Source organism: Cavia porcellus, unplaced genomic scaffold, assembly GCF_034190915.1.
Source record: "Cavia porcellus strain 051 isolate PalLab524CR breed Dunkin Hartley unplaced genomic scaffold, mCavPor4.1 scaffold_12, whole genome shotgun sequence".
Taxonomy (NCBI): Eukaryota; Metazoa; Chordata; class Mammalia; order Rodentia; family Caviidae; genus Cavia; species Cavia porcellus.
This window is the reverse complement of record NW_026947495.1, coordinates 54394632-54419449: the sequence shown is the minus strand read 5'-3', so window position 1 is coordinate 54419449 and position 24818 is coordinate 54394632. Positions and strand designations below refer to the sequence as shown.

The 24818-nt window shown below is 35.8% G+C and overlaps 1 protein-coding gene across 1 annotated transcript in view; it reads right to left on the bottom strand.

Moving 5' to 3' along the window:
* LOC134478241 (skin secretory protein xP2-like) overlaps positions 1–24818 on the bottom strand; it is a 76624-nt gene that overhangs the window by 35530 nt on the left and 16276 nt on the right. The window contains exon 3 of the mRNA XM_063258743.1: positions 12982–13100. Coding sequence (XP_063114813.1) covers positions 12986–13100 — 115 coding nt within the window. The 3' untranslated portion in view covers positions 12982–12985. The remainder of the gene's footprint in view (positions 1–12981; positions 13101–24818) is intronic.

Genomic DNA, 24818 nt, shown 5'->3' with positions numbered 1-24818 from the left:
TGTGTATTACTTGTACCCTTACACTGCTTTGTTTTGTTTTGTTTTTTCTCTTTTTCCTTTTAAATAAAATTAAAAAATAAAATAAAAATTTTAAAAATAAAATTAAAAAAAATAAAAGTAAAAAGTGGTTAAGGGGAAAAATAGCAAAATAGAAAAAGAGAAAGTGATTAGAAGCAAGGCTGAAGGACAAAGAAAGGTTACTCAAACTTTGGGAAATTGATGAAAAAGGCATGAGAAAAAGTATGAAAGAAAAAATAAAAATAAAACCAGAACAACAATAAAAGAACTAGAAAACTTGTTCATGCTCATATAAAAACAAGAACAATAAAAAAAAAGAGGAAAAAAGAAAAGAAAAGCTCAAAAAATGCCCACTTCAAGACTTGTGTCTGCTGTCATTAGTAGACAATGTGGGCGGGCAGAGTCCAGATCTGAAGTGATTAACCCCAGGAAGCCAGCCACAGCTTCACTGCAGGATAGTGGACAATCTCAGCAAATCTGCACCTTCAATTTCATTGAAGTTCAATCTGGATTCTAGCTGTGAGGTTGGAATGTAATTTTTTAGCCTGTAGTACTTTGTGTACCTCCTACTGGTTCAAACTCGGCTCCCTGCCCTCTTGCGCATTTGAACTTGGCAGCCTCACCCTGTCACCGGTACCCTCTAGATGGAGCCATCCTGAAGCTGTTCTGAGTTTTGAGCTCGGTTGGCCCCTCTCCAAATTGGCTGCTGGCCAATTGCCTTCTCCTGGGTTACATTTGAACCCAGATAACTCAACCACCACTACAATCTGCTGCACCCCCTACCCCATTCACTACTGTGTTTCTCTAGGAAGGCTTCTGAGGTTACCAGTAGTTACCATGCATCCGCAGGTTCAAGCTGCCCCCTCTCACACCGTGAGTCCAGGCTCGGGAAGCAAGTACCACCTGATTTTTCCTTCTTCACTGAAGTCTCTCTTTTAACCCTGCACACATGGGCTTCATTTCTTGCTTCAAACCATTTCTGGATTCCAATTATCCACCCTCCTCTTTCTTCCCTATTTCATGTTGCCATATTCCAGTGTATGGACACCAAATCTAAGAGACTTTTTCTCTGCTGCTTACCACTCCACCATTTTCCTGGAACTATCTCTTAGTGAATCATAAAACATCAGAATAAAAATATATTCTGGACCTCAAGCCTAAAAACATCAAAAACAAGAGAGTTTTTGGAGAAGGAATATATTGGGTATTTCTAGTGATTTTTCCCTTTGGGAGTCAAATAGATTTTCAAGATCTGTATCTAGGCCTCCAAACCCTCAAACAAGTGCACAGCAAAGGCTCAAAGGGACACACGGCATGATCTTTAGGGCTGCAGGAGAAATGAAATCCTCGGCAGAGCTCCTAACTCTGCTAGCTGCTGGTGGCCTGACACTAGGCAGCCCGTATTTAATCAGAACAAGCAAGGAGCTGAGTGAACAGTAGAGGAAAGCTGAAAAGGATCTTGGGAGGGGTTCAAAGACCCCTCAGAGCAGCAGATGATGCTAATTAAAGAAAATTATCCAGAAAGTCTCTAGGTGGCCTCTCTTGCTCCCTGAGGTGTCTCCTCATTCTCAGTTCATTTGTGCCTGGCCACACCACAGCCCTGCACAGATATTCAGCTTCAACAGTAGATGAATAAGAGAACAATTCTGTAAGTGTGTTCTGCTTCATGTCTAAGTCACCAGACTTGGTCTGGAAAGTGTATAATTCACAGTGGAACCCAGAATGAAGGGCTTTTGGTGTGCATTCATAGAATAACCATCTACTATGAGATTTTTCTACTCAAATGGGAAGATATTTTCAAATAGATTGCATTCCAGCAAAACAAGTTGCAACACATTGTCAAAAAGTTCATCATCACGTTTTCATTCAAATTCAAATCCAAGTCACCTCTTTGTTATTAGAAAAAAAATTCTTTTTCTTTCAGTATTTGAAGGTGTATTTTCCTAAGTGGATACCTGTATATTTCTAATTTAAATATTCCATGTCAGCATAAACGTTTAGGGGATAATATGGATTCAGTGCAAAGCATTTTTAGTTGTCTCTTGGAATTCAAATGCCAAGAGACAAGTTAATCAGACTGTACTTCATAAAGTACAAGCACTGTCTATCTGGGCAATCTCTTTCTCTTTTTTTTCTTCACATGCTTTGGGGTTTTTTTCATCCAAATGAGTTTCTGACTTCACTTCCACTCCTACAACAGTCATCCAAATAAGTTTGAAATATGTAAATGTTCTTAAAAATACATAAAACTCTTTATGAGCATTTACATTTTCATTCACATAATCGGTATTTTATAATAAATTTCATTCTCTGCCATCTTTTTAGTCCATTCAACACTAGTATTTTTAGGATGGTGCTATTGTGTTTTAATTCATTTCTAGCAATTATACTAGACTGTTACTCCATACTACATACTCAACATGTTCTACTCTGCTATTCTCATAATAATAGGCTTGTTTGACTCCAGTTCCCAGATGTTACAAAGTAGGTAGTAGATCCTGTTGCTATTATATTTTTTCAAACATTCCCACGGAGCTCAGCCGTCCTTGATACCCTCTAACCTTGTACAAATATTTGCAAGTCTCACAGACTCACCAACACTTCATATTCTTTTTTTTTTTTTTTTCTTTTTTGGAACCAGGAACCCAACTCATGACCTCGTACTTGCCAGGCAGGCACTTATGCTGCTGAGCTACATCCCCAGCCCAAACACTTCATATTCTTGAAGGCTATATGTTTTACTAACTTGATGTAGTAAAGAATATCTTATTCTAATATGCATTTATTTGATTACTAGAATTGTTTAACACATTACTATATGCCTATTGGTCATTTGGAGTTCTTTACTATGAATTATTTTTTCCCATCTTTCCCAATATCTAAATTTGTGTCACTCTATTACTCCATAACATGTTCACTGCTCTTTTTAAAATATAAATGATTAAAGTTAAGATGTTTGCCTATCTAGCATCCTTCAGCTTAAAAGTTGACCTAAAAGCTTGAAATCAGATCATGGTAGGTGGTGGAGGTAGAACTTGCAGATAGAAAGGGCTGTTCAATAGGAACTTGAATTATAATTTCACTACTTACATACAAGTGACTCAGAGCAAATTGCTTTCTCTCAGTGGGTTGTGTGTGTGCTTCTATGTGTGTGGTTATAAAATAGGAAAATAACAATTATGTCTTGAGAAGCTTGTTATTTACTATAAAATTTAATATAAAATCACTTATGTATAGTACAAGGACAATTAAAGTGTTCCATAAAAACTAATTTGTTCCTCTTTTGTGTGACATACAGGAGCACTACAACAAATAGTATTCATATTGTCATTGTTTAGGAAAAAACATTCTTTCTTAATTTTTTATTTTTATTTTTAGAAAAACCATTCTTGAAGCTGACAATACACATTGTCTTCTAAGATCTTTTATAGGGCTACTTAGGCATAGAGTTCACTCAGACATTGACCTAGATATTAGCATTAATAGTTTGTCAGTGTTCTCATTTGCTCTAAGACTGTCCTAAAATCCTGTTAGGGAATTTTTTTGGATATTTTCTATACGGATTCTAAAACCACCAAATTAAACTGATTAAAAAAGAAAAAACCAGAAACTTTAAATCTTTCTTCCTTTCCTTTGCCTTATTTTGGTGATACATTAGTAAAAATAAGTCAACAGCAAACTCATTAAAAAAATATGCTAATATCATTTAATGAAAATAGTTATTACACATTTAAATGTAAATCATATTCCTTTACTTTTATGGTTCAGTTTTTTTTATCTACAAAATAAATTGGATTCATTAAGTTCCTAGCTGTTTAACTGATTCCAAATATCTACGCTGTTCAACATGATTCCTTGAGTCTGTACGATGGTTTGTCATGTTAACAAGAGTCTAGTGCTGCTGAAGAATAATGCTCCTGGGAGAGCTCCACTCAGAAGGCCTTTGTATGGCCATCACAGAAAGCTGTTCCTTCTTCCAGACACAGAGGTTTCCAGGAGCTGTCAAAGACAGAATTCAATCTCCTACACATGCCTTTGTGGAGAACGGGAAAAAAGTATATAGTGGTCAGAGGCCATTGCTATTTATGAACCAGTTATGATCATTTAGACCTCCAGCTTCAAAATAAACCTGCAATGCTTTGGCCTCAAACATATTTAATTTCCTGAACATTCCATTTAATTTAACATTAGTAAGCACCCATTCTTTAGTCTAGTGTTAAGTATCTTGGTTATTATTAGAATTGTGTGTTTGTATTTTTAAAAACACATTTTTTTTTCCTTAGTGTTTTTTTTTTTTCAGGGGCTGATATAATTACATTTAAGATGTTTTGGAACTAATAACATAATCAGATTTACAAGGGGAAAGTCACCGCCAATGAAGGTAGATTTGCCATTTGCCTTTCTGGGTCAGTGACGCTGTTTCAGCCCCTCTGCTGGCCCAAAGCCATGTCTTCTCTTTCACCCAAGCCAGGCACTCTTCCTGATACCTCCAGGGATGTATGGACTATCTTGTCCCACCATGGGGCACCAGGAGTCATCATACTCATTTTAAAAATCTCCACTTTTGGCAAAGGCTTAGAGGAGGTGAGCCATACCTTGAAGGTGACTCTCATTTAGCTTCTTAAATGCCCTAAAAGTTAAACCTGCTTGTCCTGCCTCATCAGCTGCATTTTTGTTTAGATTTGATGCAGAGCTGAATGGTCATGGGCTGGGCAGATCCTGGGGAGAAACAACCCCAGTCTGACAGTCCTTTCAGAATATGTCACTTACTTTCATCCCATAACAGTGCCCAAGTGAGACCTCAAAAGGAAAGCGTAAGACAGAGAATATCATATATAGTATGTAGATACTGCATAATAAACCACATCTCTGACAACAGAAATGTATTGAGGCTGAACTCAAAAAGATGGTCAGCTTTAATCGTTGTTGGTATCATAGAGGTTAATATTTATTATTCACCATTTGCCAGACTTCTACTGAGAATTTTCCTGAATTACCTAATGTCAAACAGTTACCTACAGTTATTTTTTTTAAGGGGCAGCCTTCTCCATTTTATGAATAAATTTTAATAATTAGTTGATAAAATATTTAATGACTTCCTAGAAGGTGTTAAAATGAGCTCAGTGAATATTAATTTTCATTGAAAGGTATATAAGAAACATTTTTTTTGAAAAACATAAAAATGCTGTTGCAAGACTTTTTTTCTTCAATTTTGAACTTACTGTGAAAGTTATTTTTTTCTTTCCTTTATTTTCCTCTTTTATGGGAGGAGGAAGAAAAATCGTGTATCTATCCTATTGTACAAAAATACATTTTTAATGCACAAGGAATAAACAAATTTTAATATAGTTAGTTAATTTTAAATTATGAGATGCAACAGAGAAGGAAAGGTGTGAACTTTCTCCTTTTTTTGTTGTTTTTTTTTTTTTTTTTTTTTAGTCTTTTTTCATTTTTATTGGTACCAGGGATCGAACTCACGACCACCTGCTTGGAAGGCAGGTGCTTATGCCGCTAAGCTAAATTCCCAGCCCCTTTTTGTTGTATTTAAACCTTCATCATTATGCTTGTCTTAATTCTAAGTACTAAACTGACTTATGTAATGGAAAACTTTTTAAAAGAAAACATTGTTAACAGCCTCTTCAAGTTCAAGCCTGTTCTTTATATTATCCAAGTGAATATTTCCTCTAACCTTTAAAACAGTGTAATGAGGAGCCCATAAACATTCATGATGCACTAAAGTAAACCTAACAACAAAGAAGAAGCTTGTATCTACTTTTCAAATGACTTAAATAGATTGATCTAAAGAAAGTATGCTGGCAGTTAGATAAATCCTTGTAATAGTTTAATGATGATGTACATAATTATAACATTTTTACAGTAATTTTCAAATTTATCAATTTAAAAAACCTTACTTTTAGTTTTCAATTGACACTCATTGTGACCATTTTAAGGAGATATTTAACCTTGTAATAATCATAGTCATATATTAAGCATCTGCATCCCCAAATGCCAGGCATTATAGAGTATTCAACATATATATTCAACATGTCCTCTTCAAACCTCAAAAGAGTCCTATGAATTAAACAAGCACTGGCTTCAGCAGGAAATTTAAAAAAAACAGTAATGGCTCAAACAAAACAAAAATACATTTCTTTCTTCTCTAAAAACCTGGGTGAGTGATCCAGAATTTCCAACATTCCATGGCCATGAGAGACTGGGGCTCTGCTGTCCTCCATGTGCAGTTTATTTATCATGGCTTAAGATGACTGCTCCTGTTCTACAATGATGTCTGAACTCTGACCATCAGGAAGGAAAAGAAAGAAGAAAAGGGTGTGTTGCTTTTTCTTTTAATGATAGTTCTTAGAAGTTATGAGCATCATTTCCGTATGTACTCCTGTGAACAAAAATTAACTAACTCTAAGGGAGGCCAGAGGGAGGCATCTGTGCCTAGTTAAATTTGAGAGATTCCTTACTGATGAAAAAGGAAGAAATTATATTGGAGTAAAATAAAAATATCTTTTTATTAATTTTTATTTTTATTAGTACCTGTTTGCAGTACATGACTACATCCATCTTTTGATCCATGTATATAACACATCTTAATTATTTTATGATCCCTTCCCCTCCCACCTTCCCCTTTCCCTCCATCTCTTGGTCCCTTTCCAAAAAATTTCTTTCATGTTATGATTCTCATTCCATAAGTGAAAAATTAATAAATGTTTTAATAAAAATGTTTAATGTCACTAGTAAGTAATATAGTTTTGTTGGTTTGACTGAAATTCATTCTCAAGCACAGTATACTTAGGGGGCAGATTCTCACTATGTAGTTCAGGCTGGTTTTGAATTCATGATATAGTCCAAGCTGGCCTTGAACTCACAGTAAGCCTCCTGCATCAGCCTCCTGAATGCTGGGGGTGTACGCCACAAAACACTTAATGCAAAGGGCAATTTGCAACTGTCTTTAGTCTAAATATTTGCTGCATTAGCTACTGCACTTACCAGGAATAAAAAGGCACCAATGATGTATGTGTGCACAGCTTAAAAATATGAGTTCCTAGGATAAATTATAATATTTTAGCTAATAATTGTAAAACTTACATTCAATTAAAGAGTTTTAAAAATTCTTGAATAAATGATGTCTTTTATATCCATTAGGACTGACTGATACCTCAGTATTAGAAATTATGCCTGTGAGTTTAATGATGATTGAAATAGCAAGGTAATGTATAAAAATTTAAATGCTAAGTATTATGCATCTAAATGCTTTTAGACAACTGCAAGAAAAGTGAAGGAGATTTGTGGATAGCTACTGTCTTAGTTACTTTTTTCATTGCTGAGACAAAATATCTAACACCTAAAGTTAAAGTGAAAAAAGTTTGTTTAGTTCACTGTTTGTAGAGGCTTCAGTCCATAATTGGCTGGCTCTAAGGCAAGGTGACACATGGAGAAAGGCATGGAGTTCAAGGCAGCGGAAGACAGCTAAAACAACAAGAGAAGAGAGAGACCGGGCTCTATATGCTCCTTACATTGTATGCTGTCTACTGGGTTTATGGTGGCAGGAAATCAATCAATGGACTGAACCACCCTTAATCCAGCATCCTTACGGGCGCTGGGCATTGCACATTCTAGATTCATTCACCTCCCCCAAATTCCTGTCATTGCATGAGAGTTTGGGAACATCAAGACACAAACTGTAACAGTGTCTGAACACTTGATACGAGTTAAAAATGAGATATGCAGTAAGTATAAAATATATAACATTTCGAAGACTGCCCAAGTCATTCCTGACAAGAAATTCAGATCAATAGATTTTCCTGTACTTCAGTGATTTGGCTCCCTCAATGACTAATGTGTATTGGACGACAGGACATTTTTTTTATCAAATGTCTTTATCAAAGGAGGAGAGCAATGTGTCAATTCTTTGTGTAATTCTGTTTCTGACCCCAGGAGAAGTACTCAGGGAACTCCCCGGGTCATGACTCCAGAATGAAAATTCTCTGCCTTTACTATCATGGTATCATTTCTCCATATGTATTTCTCTATGTGCCTTGAGGTCAGGTATCCAGGGAGCAGTGGAATAATCTCCCCTTGAACTGGTAAAGATTTTGTCTGCCTCGCAGAGGGCACTTTAGATCCCTTGCACCTTGAACCACAAAGTCCTCAGTTCAAGTACCTGACTTAGCAATTTTGGATGTATTATCTCATATGCAATGATCAGGTTCTTTGTGAAAGGAGTTTTGGTTTTTTAAATGTATACACGAAACCCAAGGAAAGTAAAGGTCAGAGAATGACTGAATCCTTGGAGACCTTGGCTTTTTACTGCATTCATCGGGCGAACCACAGTTATCTAACTCTGGTTATTTCTTCTTGAGATTTAAGTACTAAATTCACTATCCTGTCACAATTAACTTTCTGTAACTTTGCTGGGCAATTCAATTAGGAAGAAGCAACACAGGCTTCTGAAAATATTAGCAGGATATAAAAATGAAATCAACCTTCACTTAAATCTTCCAGCTTCTCAGCATCAGTCACAGGATGATCACTGGTGGATTTATATTCATTTTTTCTTTTCAAAATTCAACAAGACAGAGAAGTGCTGCACTAGCTAGGAGACAGGAAGAAAATCTTGATGAAAGAGTAAAGGAATGAGTGAATTCACGCTTCATTTGCTAAAGATTTGCTTTATTTCAGGTCAGTCTTAAAAAGAATAACCAACTGGAATGGTATTCACATACAGAGTATCTAAGGAGAGATTGTCCTCGTACTCCTGGGACACCAAAATGAGTAGTGCATGTGTATGGCTTACACATATCTTTTTCTTTACTTTAAAATCATCTCAAGATTACCTATAATTTCTAGTACAATATAAATAGTACATAAGTAGCCTTTATGCCATATTATTTAGAGAATGAAAAAAGTACATGTTCTAACTAGGAATATAGAGTACCAACTGCATGGGAGTGAATTCTAAAGCCGTTATTCATTAGCGTTACTCCACTCCACTGCAGGTAATTTTATCCCACAGCAGTGAAAATGCAAAATGTCTTTAGTACTTCTCAATTTCCTCTGACCAAAAAATGAAAGAGAAAACAGAAAGTAGTGACAAACGTACTCTTAGATTATTCTCCTCAGGTTGGGAAAGAAGGATTTTCTATGAGTTAGAGCATTTCTTTGGGTGCTTTCCCAGTGAGAGAATAATACGGATATTTTTCTTGGCATTTGGAGGAGAAGTGTAAAAATAGGCTTAAAACTACTAATCTTGTGTGGCATCAAATGCTTTAACTACTCAATGTGGCTGTGCGATGTGCAGCACATCCTTCAGTAATCACGTCTCTCCTAGTAAACCATGAGATCAACCCCTCCATTTCCCATACTATTGGTTCTTGCCTTGACATATAGATCCTACCTAATGATTCCAAAAATTGTCCTCATATATACTTAATATTTTTAGCAGTAAATTTGTAACATATGCATACAATGTTAACAGCAGTGAATGTGCATAAAATATAAGTACATAAATAAAAACTAAGATGATTCGCCTTCTATCTTAGCGCTTATGAGAACCCACATCCTTTAACAATTTTTCAACAATATAATTGAAATCAATATCATAAATAAAGCGAGTTCCTATGACAAAAGACTTGCTTTCCCCCCGACCACTCTATAAAACATGTCCCATATCTTATCCTTTCTCCTTTCCTTGTGCTAAAAGGAAGAAAGCCACTAAATGTCACCTACCATATTTGTCAGTGATTAAAATTTCGCCATTGGTAGCATATATGCTTTTGATTTAATGTGTAAAGTCCTAACAATAAATAATATAAATTACTCTATAAATAAGTTTAAATTTTAACTACATCACTTCAGCTTTTTATATTGATGGGGAAGAATGCAAAAATTATAAACACACTAAATAAGATGCAAAATATGGCCTTGGTGGTAGCTAGGTCTGCACCCAGAAATCTATAATATCAAGGAAAACTTCTGCCTACTGGACTATTTGGGGCAGTGTTGAAACTAAGACTTTACTCTGCTCTGGCTACTAAGAGACATAAAAGTGTTGTATAATCACAGAAAGTACTTAGAATAACACCCATACTATCAAAGTTTGTGGAAACTTTTATTAATTTAAGCTGCATTTAAATTTAACATTAATTAGAATCTAATTGCTATGTTATCCTTCAACAGAATGTAATTTACCAAAAAGCTCTGGAGACTTTTTATAACACCTTGTGCACTTGTTGATTGTATAAATTTAAACTCTCAGAGTCTTCTTTTCAGTCAAAATTAATTTAAATATACCTGTCTTATAATGCTACATATTAAGTAAGATATTATTTAGTACTTAGTACAAAGCATATTGTTTAAATCATTAAGATAGAAATGATGACGATAATGATAGAAATGATATTTGCTATTGAGTAGATGATAGTGAAGATTTAACCTGATTTTAATCACAGTATTGGCATTAAAATAAAATCACTTAGATGTCTTAGTAATGGTATCTATGATGACACAGAAATAAAATTATAAATACTAATACCTTTTAATTTGATAAATCTAAATCTATATGCATTCTATGTCCCAAGCTGTACCTGACATTACAGAGGATATGAATGCATGCTCTGACTTCTTTTCAGTTTAAGCAAATTAAAGCCCATCTACTGTCTTACATATTGTCTCAGCAGTCTGTGCGCCACTTCAGTTTCACTTTGGGTACTCTTCTAATCTGTGCTTCCTTTTTGACCTCTATTTCCATGTATCAGCTCACAGTGACTCCTTGCCCTGAGCCCATTTACCTTCTGAGATCTTCTGAGTACTTACCACAGTGTATTATGCACTTTGTATGATGTGACTCTTTAGTGTCACTTGTATACATAGCACATCATAAGCAGTTGGTCCTTCCATTCCTTCCTATCTGTATTCACACACATGCTCTACTTATTTCTACTGAAAATATCTCATAGGCTTCCAGTATACTAATCAATGTTTTATATATCTTCTGCACCATAAGCATCCCATTGGTTTTCTTTTGTTACTGAATTAACTGTTAAAACAATAGAGCAAAAAAGTACATTGTGTATTTTTATCATTCAGTCCTGCTATAGTCAGAGGATACAAGGAGAATAATTACATACAGGACACATAATTTACAGTATTATTTATAATGGCATCCAAGGAGTCAAATATAAAGAAAGTACAGGAAATCTGTCCACAACACTAAAGACCTGGAAAATCCAGCCAAGACCTGGATCCCATGGCAATAACTTACATGAATTCAGCTGACAACCAGAGCCCATGATGATGACCCATGCAAGTCTATCCCACAGGTCAGTGCTAGGAAGGCCCAAAGGTCAGCAGTGGAAGCTAGAAAGTTTGTGCTGATGGTGTGAAGTATCTGTGCCAGCAGGCCAAGGATTCTGCATTAAAGCCAAAAAGCAACCCTCAAAATAAGGACCAGTGATCCCATGAAAAGTACCACAGCCATCCTCAGTGACAATGAGCTCCTCTGACAATGAGAACAGCCAAGTACAAATCAGGGTAAACTTCTCCTAGAGATTAAACAGCTTCCCCTTCCCCTCCGAAGCCAGGAAGCAATGCTCAAAGTAAGGACAAGAGCTCCCCCAAAGTGATCCACAATCATTCTCAGCAACAAGGTTCTGAGCTACTCCGATGATAACAGCTAAGTTCATATTAGGGGAACCAGCATGACAAGCTCCTCCAGGAGAACCAATAGCTCCAAATAACATTTCAAAGAGCCCACAACACTACTCTTCTTCTCCAAATCTCCTTTTTATGCTGGTAACACTCCTCATCTGGGACATCCATGCTTGGCACCATGTTGATTCAGTTCAGCTGGTGTTTAAATTGACCACCAGTTACCAATCCACAAGTACCAACCACCAATTTGAAACACTGTTTCTTTCTTTTTGAAAGAGTGCTAAAAATCTTGAGTGCTTACCATTTGAACCTAAAACAGGTATTAAGAACTTCAAATTATAGAATAAACAGTCTTTTCCTTTTATTCATAAATTGATTTAAACAAGGCAAGTCAAAAGGAATCTTATTTAAGCAAGTCTCCTCAAGCTTCACCTTCCTCTATATAAATGTAGGCTATTTTATTGGATAAAAGTGAAGGCTGCCTCTTAAATCTCATGAGGCCTGGAGGAATGGTGACATGTTTGAATTTTGGTTGTTTAGCAGATTGCACAGAGTAAGCAGTTCTCAGATCTAGGGAGGTCCAGCAGGGAGTGTGTATCTATCAGCACTTTAAAACCCCATAATATGCCACAGAACGGATCACTTGTAGCCAAGGAGTATTCCCAGCTTTTAGGACAGTAGTTCTAGGAACGCCTTTCCATGATCAGTATTAACGAGTCTTCCTGCTATGCAAGAGGCTCAACTATCATTATTTCTCTAGGACTCCCCTTAGCAGCAAAACTCTCATGATTTAGGAGACCTCTGATTCTTAAGCAAACTGGTAGAGTTGTTTACTCTATTTCTAGCCTTTCAATGCACCAGTTTCCTCAAATAGAGAGGAGTAGATATGGACTCACCTAACTTTCTTACAGCATCTGAGGGAAATAATGTGAGATGGGACTTAACAACAGTGCTTTCTCTATGAAGACCACTATTACCTTGTTCCCAGAGAGCCAGTCTGACTTTAGGTTTTTTTTAAATCTTCAAAATCTTGTTTTATTTTATAATATTTTATTTTATCGTATTTTTCATGTACACATGCAAGTAATCAGAGAGTGCGAGTGATTCCTTCTAAAACTGCTGGTTTTGCTGTTTACACGTGTACACATTGTACCACACAATTGCTCAGCATTTAAGGTCCCCATAGTGATGATTAGGGCACTACTCTAGTGGTTCTCAAAGTGTGGTACACATGCCAGCAACATCAGCATCACCAAGGCCCTTGTTTGAAATATTAATTCTCAGGCTGTATTCCATACTTACCGGATCAAATGCTGGCAAGTCTGTTTCCAGAAGTCTGTTTCTCGTCCAGTCTTCTATGTGAGTCTGTTTTTGCTGTTGTTGTTGTTGTTATTGTTGTTGTTTTGATTTTTGTTCCAATTCTAGAAATTGAATGCAAACTCTTAGCGCTGAGCCATATCCTCAGACCTCAAAAAATTTTTTTGAGACAGAGTCTCACTAAATCTCTACACTCTCCAGCCTGGTCTTTGAACTTGCAACCCTCCTGCTTCAACCTCCCAGAATGCTGTGCCTCAGGCCTTGCTGCTCGGCTGCATGTTTTTAAGGTTCAGAAGCATTGTTTTATTCCACAGTTTAGCACTGTACGTACCTCTTCCATGCTCAATGTCTGCTCCACATGGAAGCAGCCTAGTAAAATACTGGGTGCCTTACTCTTAGCACAGTACATAATCTTTTTTGTGGGGTTGGGGGCTGAGGATCAAACCCAAGCCCTTCTGATGCAAGGCAAGATCTCCACCACTAAGCCTCTAGTATATGACTTTAAAAGGTATAAATCTTTTACTTAAGTATAAATCATTTAAAAGATAGATTTTTCTAGTCTGCACATTTTTCACAGCGCTTGATGGCTTATGATTAAAGTTCAGCCCGTGAATGGTGCTAACAGTGGCTTCAATAAATATCAGTAAATAACATTAACTATCAGTCAGAATCTACCATGCAATGCAGTGCTTCCCATTGTTCACTGTAACTTAGTAAAAAAAATTTCCCCTGCTAACCTAATGTGATAATTATCGCAAACTTGAGTTTTGAAATATTTCAGATAGATGCAGAGTTAAATTTGCTGTGAGAATGCTGAAAGTGACAGTTACATTATGAATGGCTAATTATATGGTTTACAGCTGTTTAAACTTAAATGTTTCAATTTGGATGCTTAGTTACCTTCTCTCCTGGGAGATCTCCTTGACTACTTTCCGCTTTTTCACTTTCTTGTAGCAATGACTTCTTTGATTGAAGTCTAATGTCATTTTAAGTGGTGGAAATAAAGTAAGCAGTGAAATGTAAACAAGGTCTATTGACATAAAATCAGTGAGACATAAGTTCTCAGTCATGACTTTCAAATGCAAAATCTCTCCTTACAGTATAATAAATGTATAATAAATAGCTGTGCCACAGTTTAAGCAAATACAGTGTTACACATTATTTAATGCTGAATTATCTGCTTCTGAAGTCGTGACTTAATATTTGTGGGCATCTCTTTTCAAAGGACTGTTTTAGCGTCTCTACAAGTTTCTATGGAGACCTTGTGTCACTTTGTTTTCCCTTCTGAGTTTGTTAGGAGTGTCTTTCCTGAAATTCTGTTTCTGCCGCAGAAATGAATTCAGGTAAGTAAGGGAATGATAAATTGCAAAGAGAAAAAGACTGCTGTTAATCGGGGAACAATTATACTGTGTAGGTAGGTGGCTTATAGTTATGTGTTACCTTAATATTTGGAACACAAGAGATTGCTAATCCCTTGATTAGCTTTTTCTATATTCTACTCCTCCTCCAGCTGTGATTCTATAACATGTTTTGAACTACAAAGAGAAACAAACATTTTTAAATGTCAATAGAGAATATAATGAAAATGTTATCTAGTGGACTTGATGAGTATAGAGATCCAGAGACTTTTTTGAAACTTACAAGTCACAAGATCTGATAGGTCCTTGTAGGGCTCCTTCTAGGGCTACTATGTTCTACATTTTCAACTATTGTTGCATGATTTAGTAGCATAAATCAACATTTTGCTATTTAGCTATTTGCTATTATTAAACTTCGTTTGCCATTATTAAACTTCTGATGGTTTAGGGTTCACTGGACTCAGCAAGATGGTTCTCACTTTGGGTGGCTCACGTGGCTGTAAACAGTGATGGTGACATCTGGTGCCACTGAGCACCTCGCTCCATCATTGTGTGCTCTCCGCAGCCCTGCACCTTCTAGCTGTTAAGATTTCTCACATGGCAGCTCAAGAGTCCAAAGGCACACTGAAAGCCTCCAATCAACTGCTCATTCTTAAGTAGGAACACGATTTTAAGGAACACCAGGAATTTGAGCAAAGACTGAAACAAAATAACAAAGAGAAAAGGGAACAACATTCCATCAGGTTATTCTTTCAGGTGTTGTTCTAAATACTTAGTACATATTAATTTCACTGTACTTCCCTGCAAAATCAGGACCCTTACCATCATCATTTTACTGAGGAAAAAAGAAAGAAAGATAGAAAAAAACAGAGCAGTGATCAGCAGTTACGCAAACAGTCAAGAGCAATACTAGCAACTGAACTGGCTGCTGAGTTCTTGAAGATTATCCCATACACTAGGTGACATTCACCGAGCAACAGGAAAAATATTTGGAAGTAAAACGTTCAGAGACAATGGTAGATTATGCACTCACGGGGGGGAGGGGGGGATGCTGTTTGAAAGCAACAATGATAATAGAAAACAATCCTGCTGTGTTGTCTGTCTAGATAGCCCACTAAGCCTCCTGGGATTATAGGTGGAGCTTTTTCAGAGGTGGCTGGATCTAAAATGCATGATACTGGGTGTGACTGATAATGTTTGATAAAGGGGTGTGACTACTAAACTAGCCCACTGATTATTTTGGCATAATTCTGGGTAGGATTAAGGATGCCCCACCCTTGCTGAGTCATACAATATTTTTAAAAAGGGGCAAAAATGATCTGCTGCTTATTGTTTGCTGCTTGTGGCCTTCTGCCTACCCTGCTTTTCTAGGAACTGTTTCTCTTTTGTGACAACCCCCTGCCATGCCACCCTGCCTGGGGGCAAGGCAAATAGGAAATGAAATCACTACAAACTGTGAGTTACAATAAACCTTTCCTCCTTTAAATTTGGGTGTCGGGTATATTGTCTCAGCCACGTGACAGGTAATTAAGACAAACTCGAGTATTAAAATATATAATAATATCAAGAATACCAGAAGAATCACAGAATTTGAGAAAAAAATTTCAGAAACTAGAAGGAAAAACAAATGATGAAAAACAGAATTGAAAAGATAGAATCAAAGAGGCATATTTTAAAAGTCCTACAAACAAGGAAGAGATTTTAAAAAACAGTGGGGACAATATTATTTAAAAACAATAAAATATTTTGGAATGAAAGGACACATTTTCAAACTGAGAGGATGCATTAATGCCCTACCACAAGAAATGAGGAAAGAAGCAAATCAATGTCCATTGTCACAAAACTAGAGATAAGAAAGAGACCTTAAAAATCCAAGAGACAAAAATCAGATCTCTTTACAAGGATCAAAATCAGGATAAGATTTCATCACACATCTCAACAGCACCATGAGCTACGTGCCAGGGGGGAGCACTATCTACAATCTTATCAGGGAAAGTGGTTTCCAACCTTTATTTCTGTACCTTGCTATGCCAAAATCAAGCCTTAGGGACTGAGGGACTTTTTGACATGCAACCCCTCAGGGTATTTACTTCTTAAGTGCCCCTTTACAAGAAGCCAGTCAACCATTTGCTTCTTTAAAATGTAAAAGTAAATGAAAAAGAGGAAAGCTGAAATCCCAACCATAAAGGGCTGATTTAAAAAGAGAAAGGATAAAGGTACACAGAGGAGCCAAGAAACTTCCCTGACCACAGCAATGCAGCCATCCTGAAGAGGGTGGTAGACAGCCAGAAAAGTAGTGTTGAAAGTTCATCTAATATGCTTGATTGTCCAAGAGTTTAACAGCAGTCAGGAAGCCTCAGGGTGAGTGAGTGATAGGCACATATTAAACTAAAGAAGGAAAACAGTGCAGGTCTATTTCAAAGGCCCAGAAAAACAAAATTAATACCAGAAAAGGAAGTTACAAAACATGGCGTAGTTCAGCCTTGAGTGATACGCACAGTTGTAACAATAGCATTAAACACTGATTTGACTGCAAAATGTACTATGACTACAATGAGAAGTTTGGAAGAGGAACATGTATCTGGGATGTCATGGTATGACCTACATTTTTCATAAGGGAAAATCATTTATTCTTGATCCTTAAAACTAGGAAGTAAATAGAGTGAGCGGATTTGGGCATGTTTATAAACAAATCAAGTGTTGAAAATTCTGCTTTTGAAGTTGAATACTAAAGCAAGAAAGGTATTTCTATTAGAAGCCTTAAAGTATGGTTTTAGTTTCGAAAAGTACACGTGTGTATTTCTCTGATAAAAAATTTTAAGTAAAACTAAAGCTCCACTAAAATGACATTTGTCAGTCTCTCTACTAGTATCTATAATTGTGTACAAAAACCAAAAACTACTGGCTTACTTGGTATGACTGTAGATTTAACTGAAACCCTGTGGTAGGAAACATGGATTGTGTTTATTAAACAGGCTTCTTTTGGTGGTCATAAAGCATGAGGAATATCTATTTTGTTCCTTGGCCCTGCCTAGAAGGTCTGTCTGAAAGGTCAGAGAGGACAGAGAAAAACAAACCTCCAGTGCCTATGAGTGTCCTCAGCAAGGTTGGGGAGCCCCCCGAAAACACAGGAAGGTTGACAACTGTGACCAGAAAGGTACATTTATTTATTTCACAGATAAGTAAAGGGCTTGTTTTGCAAAACAACCTCTGTGGTTTGAGGCATTGGATATCCATAAAAGGATAAAAATTACCTTAATTCACTTTGGGAAGACTGCAAAAAAGCAAATTCTCTTTGTAAATGTGTTTTGCCCTGAAAGATGCATGGTTAACCACACCTAACTTAGCAGATCCAGGTCTAAAAAGTAAACAAAGATGCATGAGAGAGGGGTAAAAAAGAGTGTCATTTTAAATTATAATTGGAAAAGGAAGGCTTAGTTTTTCAGCCAATCAAAAAACCAGCAATAAAAAAAAAAACCCAGTAATATTAAATTTGAAAATAGGCTTAGGAAAGATCTCTTGCTGTCTCATCCAAACTTCTAAACAAAATAGTAAACACTGAAGCTCAATCCATGTTTGAGTTTCTGTCCTGCACGTAGGTCAAGCCTCACTAAAGCTTTCTTTCAGCAATGGTTTCCAATTGCTTCCTGATCTCATGTAATATATACCCTTTTCATTATTGCTACCTTGGAGTTTTGCGCGTATTTCCACAATCTCATAATCTTTTTCTTAAGAAGTACATCACCTGTTACAGTGGTGCACTTCTGTAATCCCAGCACTCAGGAAGCTAAAGCAGGAGGACCACTACAAGTTTGAGATCAGCCTGGGCTACCCAGTGAGTTTCAGGTCTATGGGATATTCTGTCTCACAAACCCCAAAAAATTTTCAAAGAAGAAAGAAACACATATCTAGTATTACCCTCATCACTTAATTCTCCACTCTTTCCCACTACTTTGTTCATCTGAAATCTTTGTACCAGTAATTGTTGTGTGAAATATATATCCTATAGGGATATTAAAACTGTGTTACACCATCAGTTTTTTTATAAGGGCAAGTTGAGAAACTATTTCAATCATTTAAAGTGTTCATTGTAAGTACCTTTTGGAAATAAAACCTACTTTAGTTATCATCACCAACCCATTTTTGAGAAGAGAAAGATGAACCACAGTAAAATTATTCAGGATTTAAAGGCAGAATGAGGATTGTAAACTCAGGCAGCCAAACAAATCCCAAATTGTCAATGGCACATATTACCTGTAGTCTGCATTAGAAATTAGTTTTGAACAAATTAATTATTGTAGCACAATAAACTATTTTAAGCTGATGAAAAATATATTTAAGATATTATATACTACTAGAAGGGTTAGAAAAATTTTAATGTGATAATTGGTAACTTACTAAAACTTGAGAGAGAATTTGGCACTATAAACAGTATTTTTGGTGAAAAGATCAATTCTCTACTATAGTTCATTTAAATTTTGTGAAACAGCATATCAAGCAAATAATAACAAATATTTTAAATCAATGATAAATAGAAAATTATTGGAATATTATGTAATTTGGACTACTTTTATAACTTGATTGTAAGTTTTAAAAATACAACTGTAGAATATATTCCCAACTTTTATTTATATAATTATTTAGTATGGTCATTATGCATTGGTATAAATCATATACATATAAAGAAATTAAAACTTATTTTTACAACTATTTTTTAAATTTTGATTGACTTTATAGGCCTCAAATTATTGACATGTCGAAATTTTTTCAGTTCCCTTCATTTCTGAACTTTGGTTTCATAACTCAGACAATGTTAAGTCTTATTCTCTTCTGTCATTTTCTAAGCACAGTTGACCTGTCACTGGTTAAAGTTTTTAATATACTAAAAAATATATAAAAATAAAACCTAAGGAAATTGTCAAACAAATGCACGTAGATTTTGCTGTTAAATTAAGTGTTAAATTAAGATTGAATTTAAGTTACTTTAAATATTTATCTATACTAGATTGATGAATCACATATAGTAGATTTATTGTACCCATGCTGCATTATAAGTGGTAAGGCACAGAATGATTTTCTGTCTTTATTTTTAGAAAGATCTTGGCTTATATGGTTAATTGAACAAGTGTATGATACTTAAGGGAGAGGAAAATGTTCTAGGGGCAATAAATTATAGGGGACTATAATTTTGTACAATAAATTTTTAGGGGACTACAATTATGACTAACAGATACATTGGAGAAACTAATGGAACATAAAACTGGCTTTACTAACTTCTTCCAGAAACATTCAGTGTTGATTTTCAGCCTCTGCTGGTCAAGTATTTTTTTCCTCCTTTTCCTCCTCCTCCTCCTCCTCTGCTTCTCCTCCTCCCCCTCCCCCTCCCCCTCCTCTTCCTTTCCTGTAGAGGAGGCTCTCTTTTGTCATCAGAAATTTTAGACAGAAAGAGAGAGGTCAGAAAGTATTTCCCATGTCTGCTGTTTTCCAAGTGCCCTCAGCTCAAAGTAATCAGTGACAAAAGGACATATTTTGGGGTGTTACATCTTAAACTCCTTCAGCATGATCCTATCTGTCTAAAATGTCTGTCTTTTCCTAATGCCTGTGCATATGAATGAAAGAATATAACTGAAATTTTTCATTGTGTCTTTCTTTGGGGACTTAGGAATTCTTTTTTTAAATTTATGGGATTCATTTGGTTTTTTAAAAAAATAATGAATTGTCTGATTTTGTTTTCCCACAAGTAGGATTATTTATTAATCACAAAGGGGGAGTAAATTATTTTCATTTAAAAATATATGTCATGGGAAAATTGTTCCTTGATTCAAATTCTATATAAATTCTGCCAACAAAAGAGTTTCTTCCATTATCTATTTAAAAGAAATAACAATTGGGGAAGAATTGCCAAACAACTTTTGAGTCATAAAATAATTGTTCTAGAGGAAACTCCAAGAAATTATCCCTGTCTTTGAACAAGGTAATAATTAAGTTAAATATATAGGGGTGTGTGTGTGTGTGTGTGTGTGTGTGTGTGTGTGTGTGTATTCAATGGAAATAAATTTAGAGGCAATATTCAGCACATAATTAGTCAATTAGGAATCTTAAACAGGGGCAGGAATGCACTTTGGACAGAGGCTGAAACTGTTTTCATATACCAGTAAAGACATTTTACCAAATTAACACAATGGAAGTCAAAATCTCACTGCTCCATGAACAAAATACAGAATAAAGTGTGCAGCCTGTCAGGAATTCTGGAAATACAAATATAAGTTTTGAAAGTTTCTTAAGTAACACAGAGGTCGGTACAAAAGTTGTGACTGTTCCACACAAATATACCTTCTGACATCAGCAGAAGGCAGCAAATGTGATTGAGAACATTGTCTGACTTCAGGGAAACTGAAGCATCTAGAACATGAAGAAAGATCTCATTGTCCTTAGTCACTGAAACGAAACGTGGCAGATCCTCTTGGAACTCACAGAAGTCACAGTGTCAGTTCCTGGTTTTAACCACCTTTCGTTTCTTGGCAGCAAATATGTATTACCTTTGTAAACATTGCTTACTTTTATACTGTGGGTTCTTCATTATTGCTCTTATCATTAATGAGAACAAGTAGTTTGGTTTAGGTCCAATTTTAGGTCTGTGGAAATTAGTCTGGTTTCCTTCCAGAATAAGCCAATGAAAATAACTGATTCCATTCATTTATTAGTCCAGATAAACAAAGCCACTTTTATTCTGGGCATAATGCTTATCTGTGTGACTGACCTGCACTGAAACAGGGGGGAAGACAGAAACCATGAAAAGCAGAAGCTGAAAAATTGGCCTCTTTCCCCAAGAACTAACAGTGTTCCAGAGCAAAGAGAAATATTACAAACTGGAGTGAAGAGCCATAGGCTCTCTGCTGTTGACTTTAAATGTAGGGGAATTAAAGTAATTTTACAGTATACACTGCAAGAACAGTTTCCTGCGTTTGTATTTAGCTTAAGGTTGTACAGGCTCACAAGTGGGATTGTTCACTAGGGATCTGTTCCCTTTCTGAAAGCAACCTCTATTTTCCTCTAAGTGTATCAAAAAGGTTTTCTTTTAAAACTAAATTACAATTTTTTTCCTGAAACATGTAGATTTTTCTTAGGATATTTGGAAATGCCCTTGTAATAAAGCCAGGACTGTGAAATATTGGTTTGATACAGGCAATAATGTCAAAATTGTATACTGAACATTATGGAATTGACCAAAAGTGGCTTTTCTTCATTAGTTATTTTCTTTAGCTTAAGTAATTTTTCATAAAAATTAGTTTAGCACACTAACACTTGCAGAATATAAAGAATGTACAGTGGAAAGTGTTCCGGCTGCCCAGCCCGACATGCCTCCCCAGAAGGAGTCATTAGTTACACTTTCTTGCTTACCTTTTCAGAAACTTCTGTGCAAATACTGCATTCATGTATAATAAATGAAAGTGTAGAATATATAGATAAATATTTATATATCACACAAATGGAAATTTTTCCCTCATGGTGATTTTCTTTTGTGTTTTTTAAAATTTATAAACATGTCCTAGAAATCATTTCAAATAATCCTCTATAGATCCATATCATTCTTTCTAGTGACTGAATATTTAGTCAGATGGACACATCCACTGAAGAATAGTTGGGATGCCACATGGTCTTTCTGCAGCAGCTCTTCAATAAGCAATAAACACTAAGATACTGTATGTGTATGCACGAGTATATGCAAGTAGTTTAAGTTTTAGAAGTAGAACGAGTAGGTTACAGTCTTTATTGCATTTTAAAGGTTTCCTGGTTAGTATATGTGATAAAATTTTGAGTTTTTTTCACTCTAATAATTTGACAATGAACATGTTGCAAAATAAACAAAGAGCTCATTGTATAAAATAATTAACAATGATGGGCATTGATTTGAGGTCAACAGTCATTTTTGAACATTCAATGTTAAAAAAGTACGCAGACACCACTGAACTAGAAAGAAAGAAACTACACAAGCTTATGCTCATTAAAAACAAAACATGAAACTTTCAGTTTCAGAAAGAATTTGTCATTAAGCTGTGAAGTTTTGCCACCAAGCTGTGATAACTTCTTGACTAAGGATTTAAGATCTCAGAATATTTAATTTGTCGAGTATTTGTTGACTGGCTGCTCTTCACTAATCCCATATGAAGGAAAAAGTAGACTTCTAATCTTGCTAGGGACACAAGAGTGAGAGAATGAAACATATAAACAGTGTTTAAAGAAAAAGCCCCACGTGAGGTCTCATGGTAACACATCATGTGAGAAACGATATGAAGATTTCTGTTACATTGATTTTGTCATCAACAAAACTATAGGTAACAATACAGAGAAACACACATTTCTCTAACCCATTATCACTAACAAATATATTTTGCAGAAGAAAGGAGGGAAGAAATAGAAGGCAAAAACGAAAAACCAAGCAAATAAGCTGTCTCCAGTATGCGTCATGGGAAAAGATTTCCTTCATGTCTTACTCATCTTTGTATCACCAGTTCTCATGTGATGGCCCCAAGTGCACATCTTGTGATCCATCTATTTGGGTTGATTTACTTTTTTCTGTGACACAGACACACACACACACACACACACACACACACACACACTGGCTTCTCTCATGGTCCTATGACTTTGAACTTGTTGGTTTTATCAGGAATCATATCTTAGTCCACAAAGCCCTATTCATTTTATGGTTGATTCAAGGTTCATTATCTCTCCTTCCATACAAGGAACACTCTTTCCTTTCCCTAGGAAGGACTTCATACCCACAGGGCAGTGATGGTGAGCCTTGAAGCTCGCTGCAGCCTGTGTACCGCAGGTGTGCTCCCAGTGCCCTAGGGTATACTTCTACAGTGCTTCACATCCTACCTATTTCTTAGTTTTCTGAACTATTAATAAGGCAATACCTGTTCTTTCTTACAATGTTTACCATACACCTTTTTATTATAATTATGTTTACCATATGCTTTATTATAATTACTGACTGTAATTTCTTTCAGTATCTTCCCTAAAAGTACAGTTGAATTTTTCTCATAATATTCAGGATTTAAAGTACTGTATTTAAAGTACTGGGAACTGATTATCCAGGTAATATAATAATTTACTGCATATATTAAATCTTTAAGTATTTGGAATAATAATGTTTATGGAGTGCAACATGGTTAAGCATTCAAGTGTTTTATAAAGTTAACTTATTGAATTCTCCCTATATTCATAGATTTACTATTATAATTTCTTTTTTCAGATATGGGAATTGGGCCACTGATAAATTCAGTAACTTGAGAAAATTTAATAACTCAGCTTGGCACAATGTAGCTTCAGAGCCTATGCTCCAGCTGTTATGTGAACCTGCCTTGGTGAGGCTTGAGCCCTCTGGACAAGCATTCCAATTCCAGCAGTAGAGAAGATGCTATGAGAGGGAAAAATCATTCACTCAAGGTGACACAATTCATTGGCATTTATGGATTCACAAATATATTTAACTCTAAAATCCATACATTTTTCTATTATTTACACTTTGACTCAAAAATTCCATTTCTTCCTAGGTATAAATGCAGTCTCAGTTTGTATCTTGCAGCAATAGTTTTTGCCTCCCCAGAACCTATTTATACCTAGCACAGTGTTATTTCTTCAGCGATCCACGCTGAAGATGTTCACTCTCAGTCCAGGGAAGCAATACGTGAACTGTATTGCCCTCATATTTATTTATGAATCTTCTTTCCAAAACACTTGAGGCTCCTCCAAACAGAGTAAAAGAGATTATATATACCCATTTTCTATGCATTTCAAAATACAGTTCAAACAAAATAAACTCTAAAGCAAAAATAAATAAAGTTCTGTAAAATTCTAGTTTTCCCACATCTGAAAAGAAGATCAAATATAAAATTCTACTAAAATATTTTTTGTAGAAGCCAGGTTTGCTATAATCTAAGTATGTTCTTTTTTTTTTTTTTTTTTTTCTTTTTGGTACTGGGAATTGAACTCACGACCTCACACTTGCCAGGCAGGCACTTATGCCACTGCACTAAATCCGCAACCCTTAAGTATATTCTTAATGCTTCTTTTAGATCATATTGTAATGTTGAGAAAGGAAAGATGACTCTGGATGAGTTATTCTGTTACTTGTGAAGGTAGGCAGCAGAGAATGGGGCCAAAGTACCCTGGAGGAAACCAAAAGAGTACATAACAATGAAAATTGCAGAAGGTAGTAGTTGCCATGTTAAGGGGATGTTTAGACCCTTAAGAAAAGGAGGAGGAGAAGGGGAAAGGAGTCTGGGCAAAAGCAGGAGTAGGGGAGAGACATAGCATCCAACCCAAAGCTAGGCCACTGTGAGAAAAAGAAAGAAGAACATTTTTCTCTGCCTGATTCATTGTCAAGTTTTACTACCATGATTGCTAAAAATTGAACCCTTTTTTTCTAATTATTTGATTAAAGGACTCAGATGT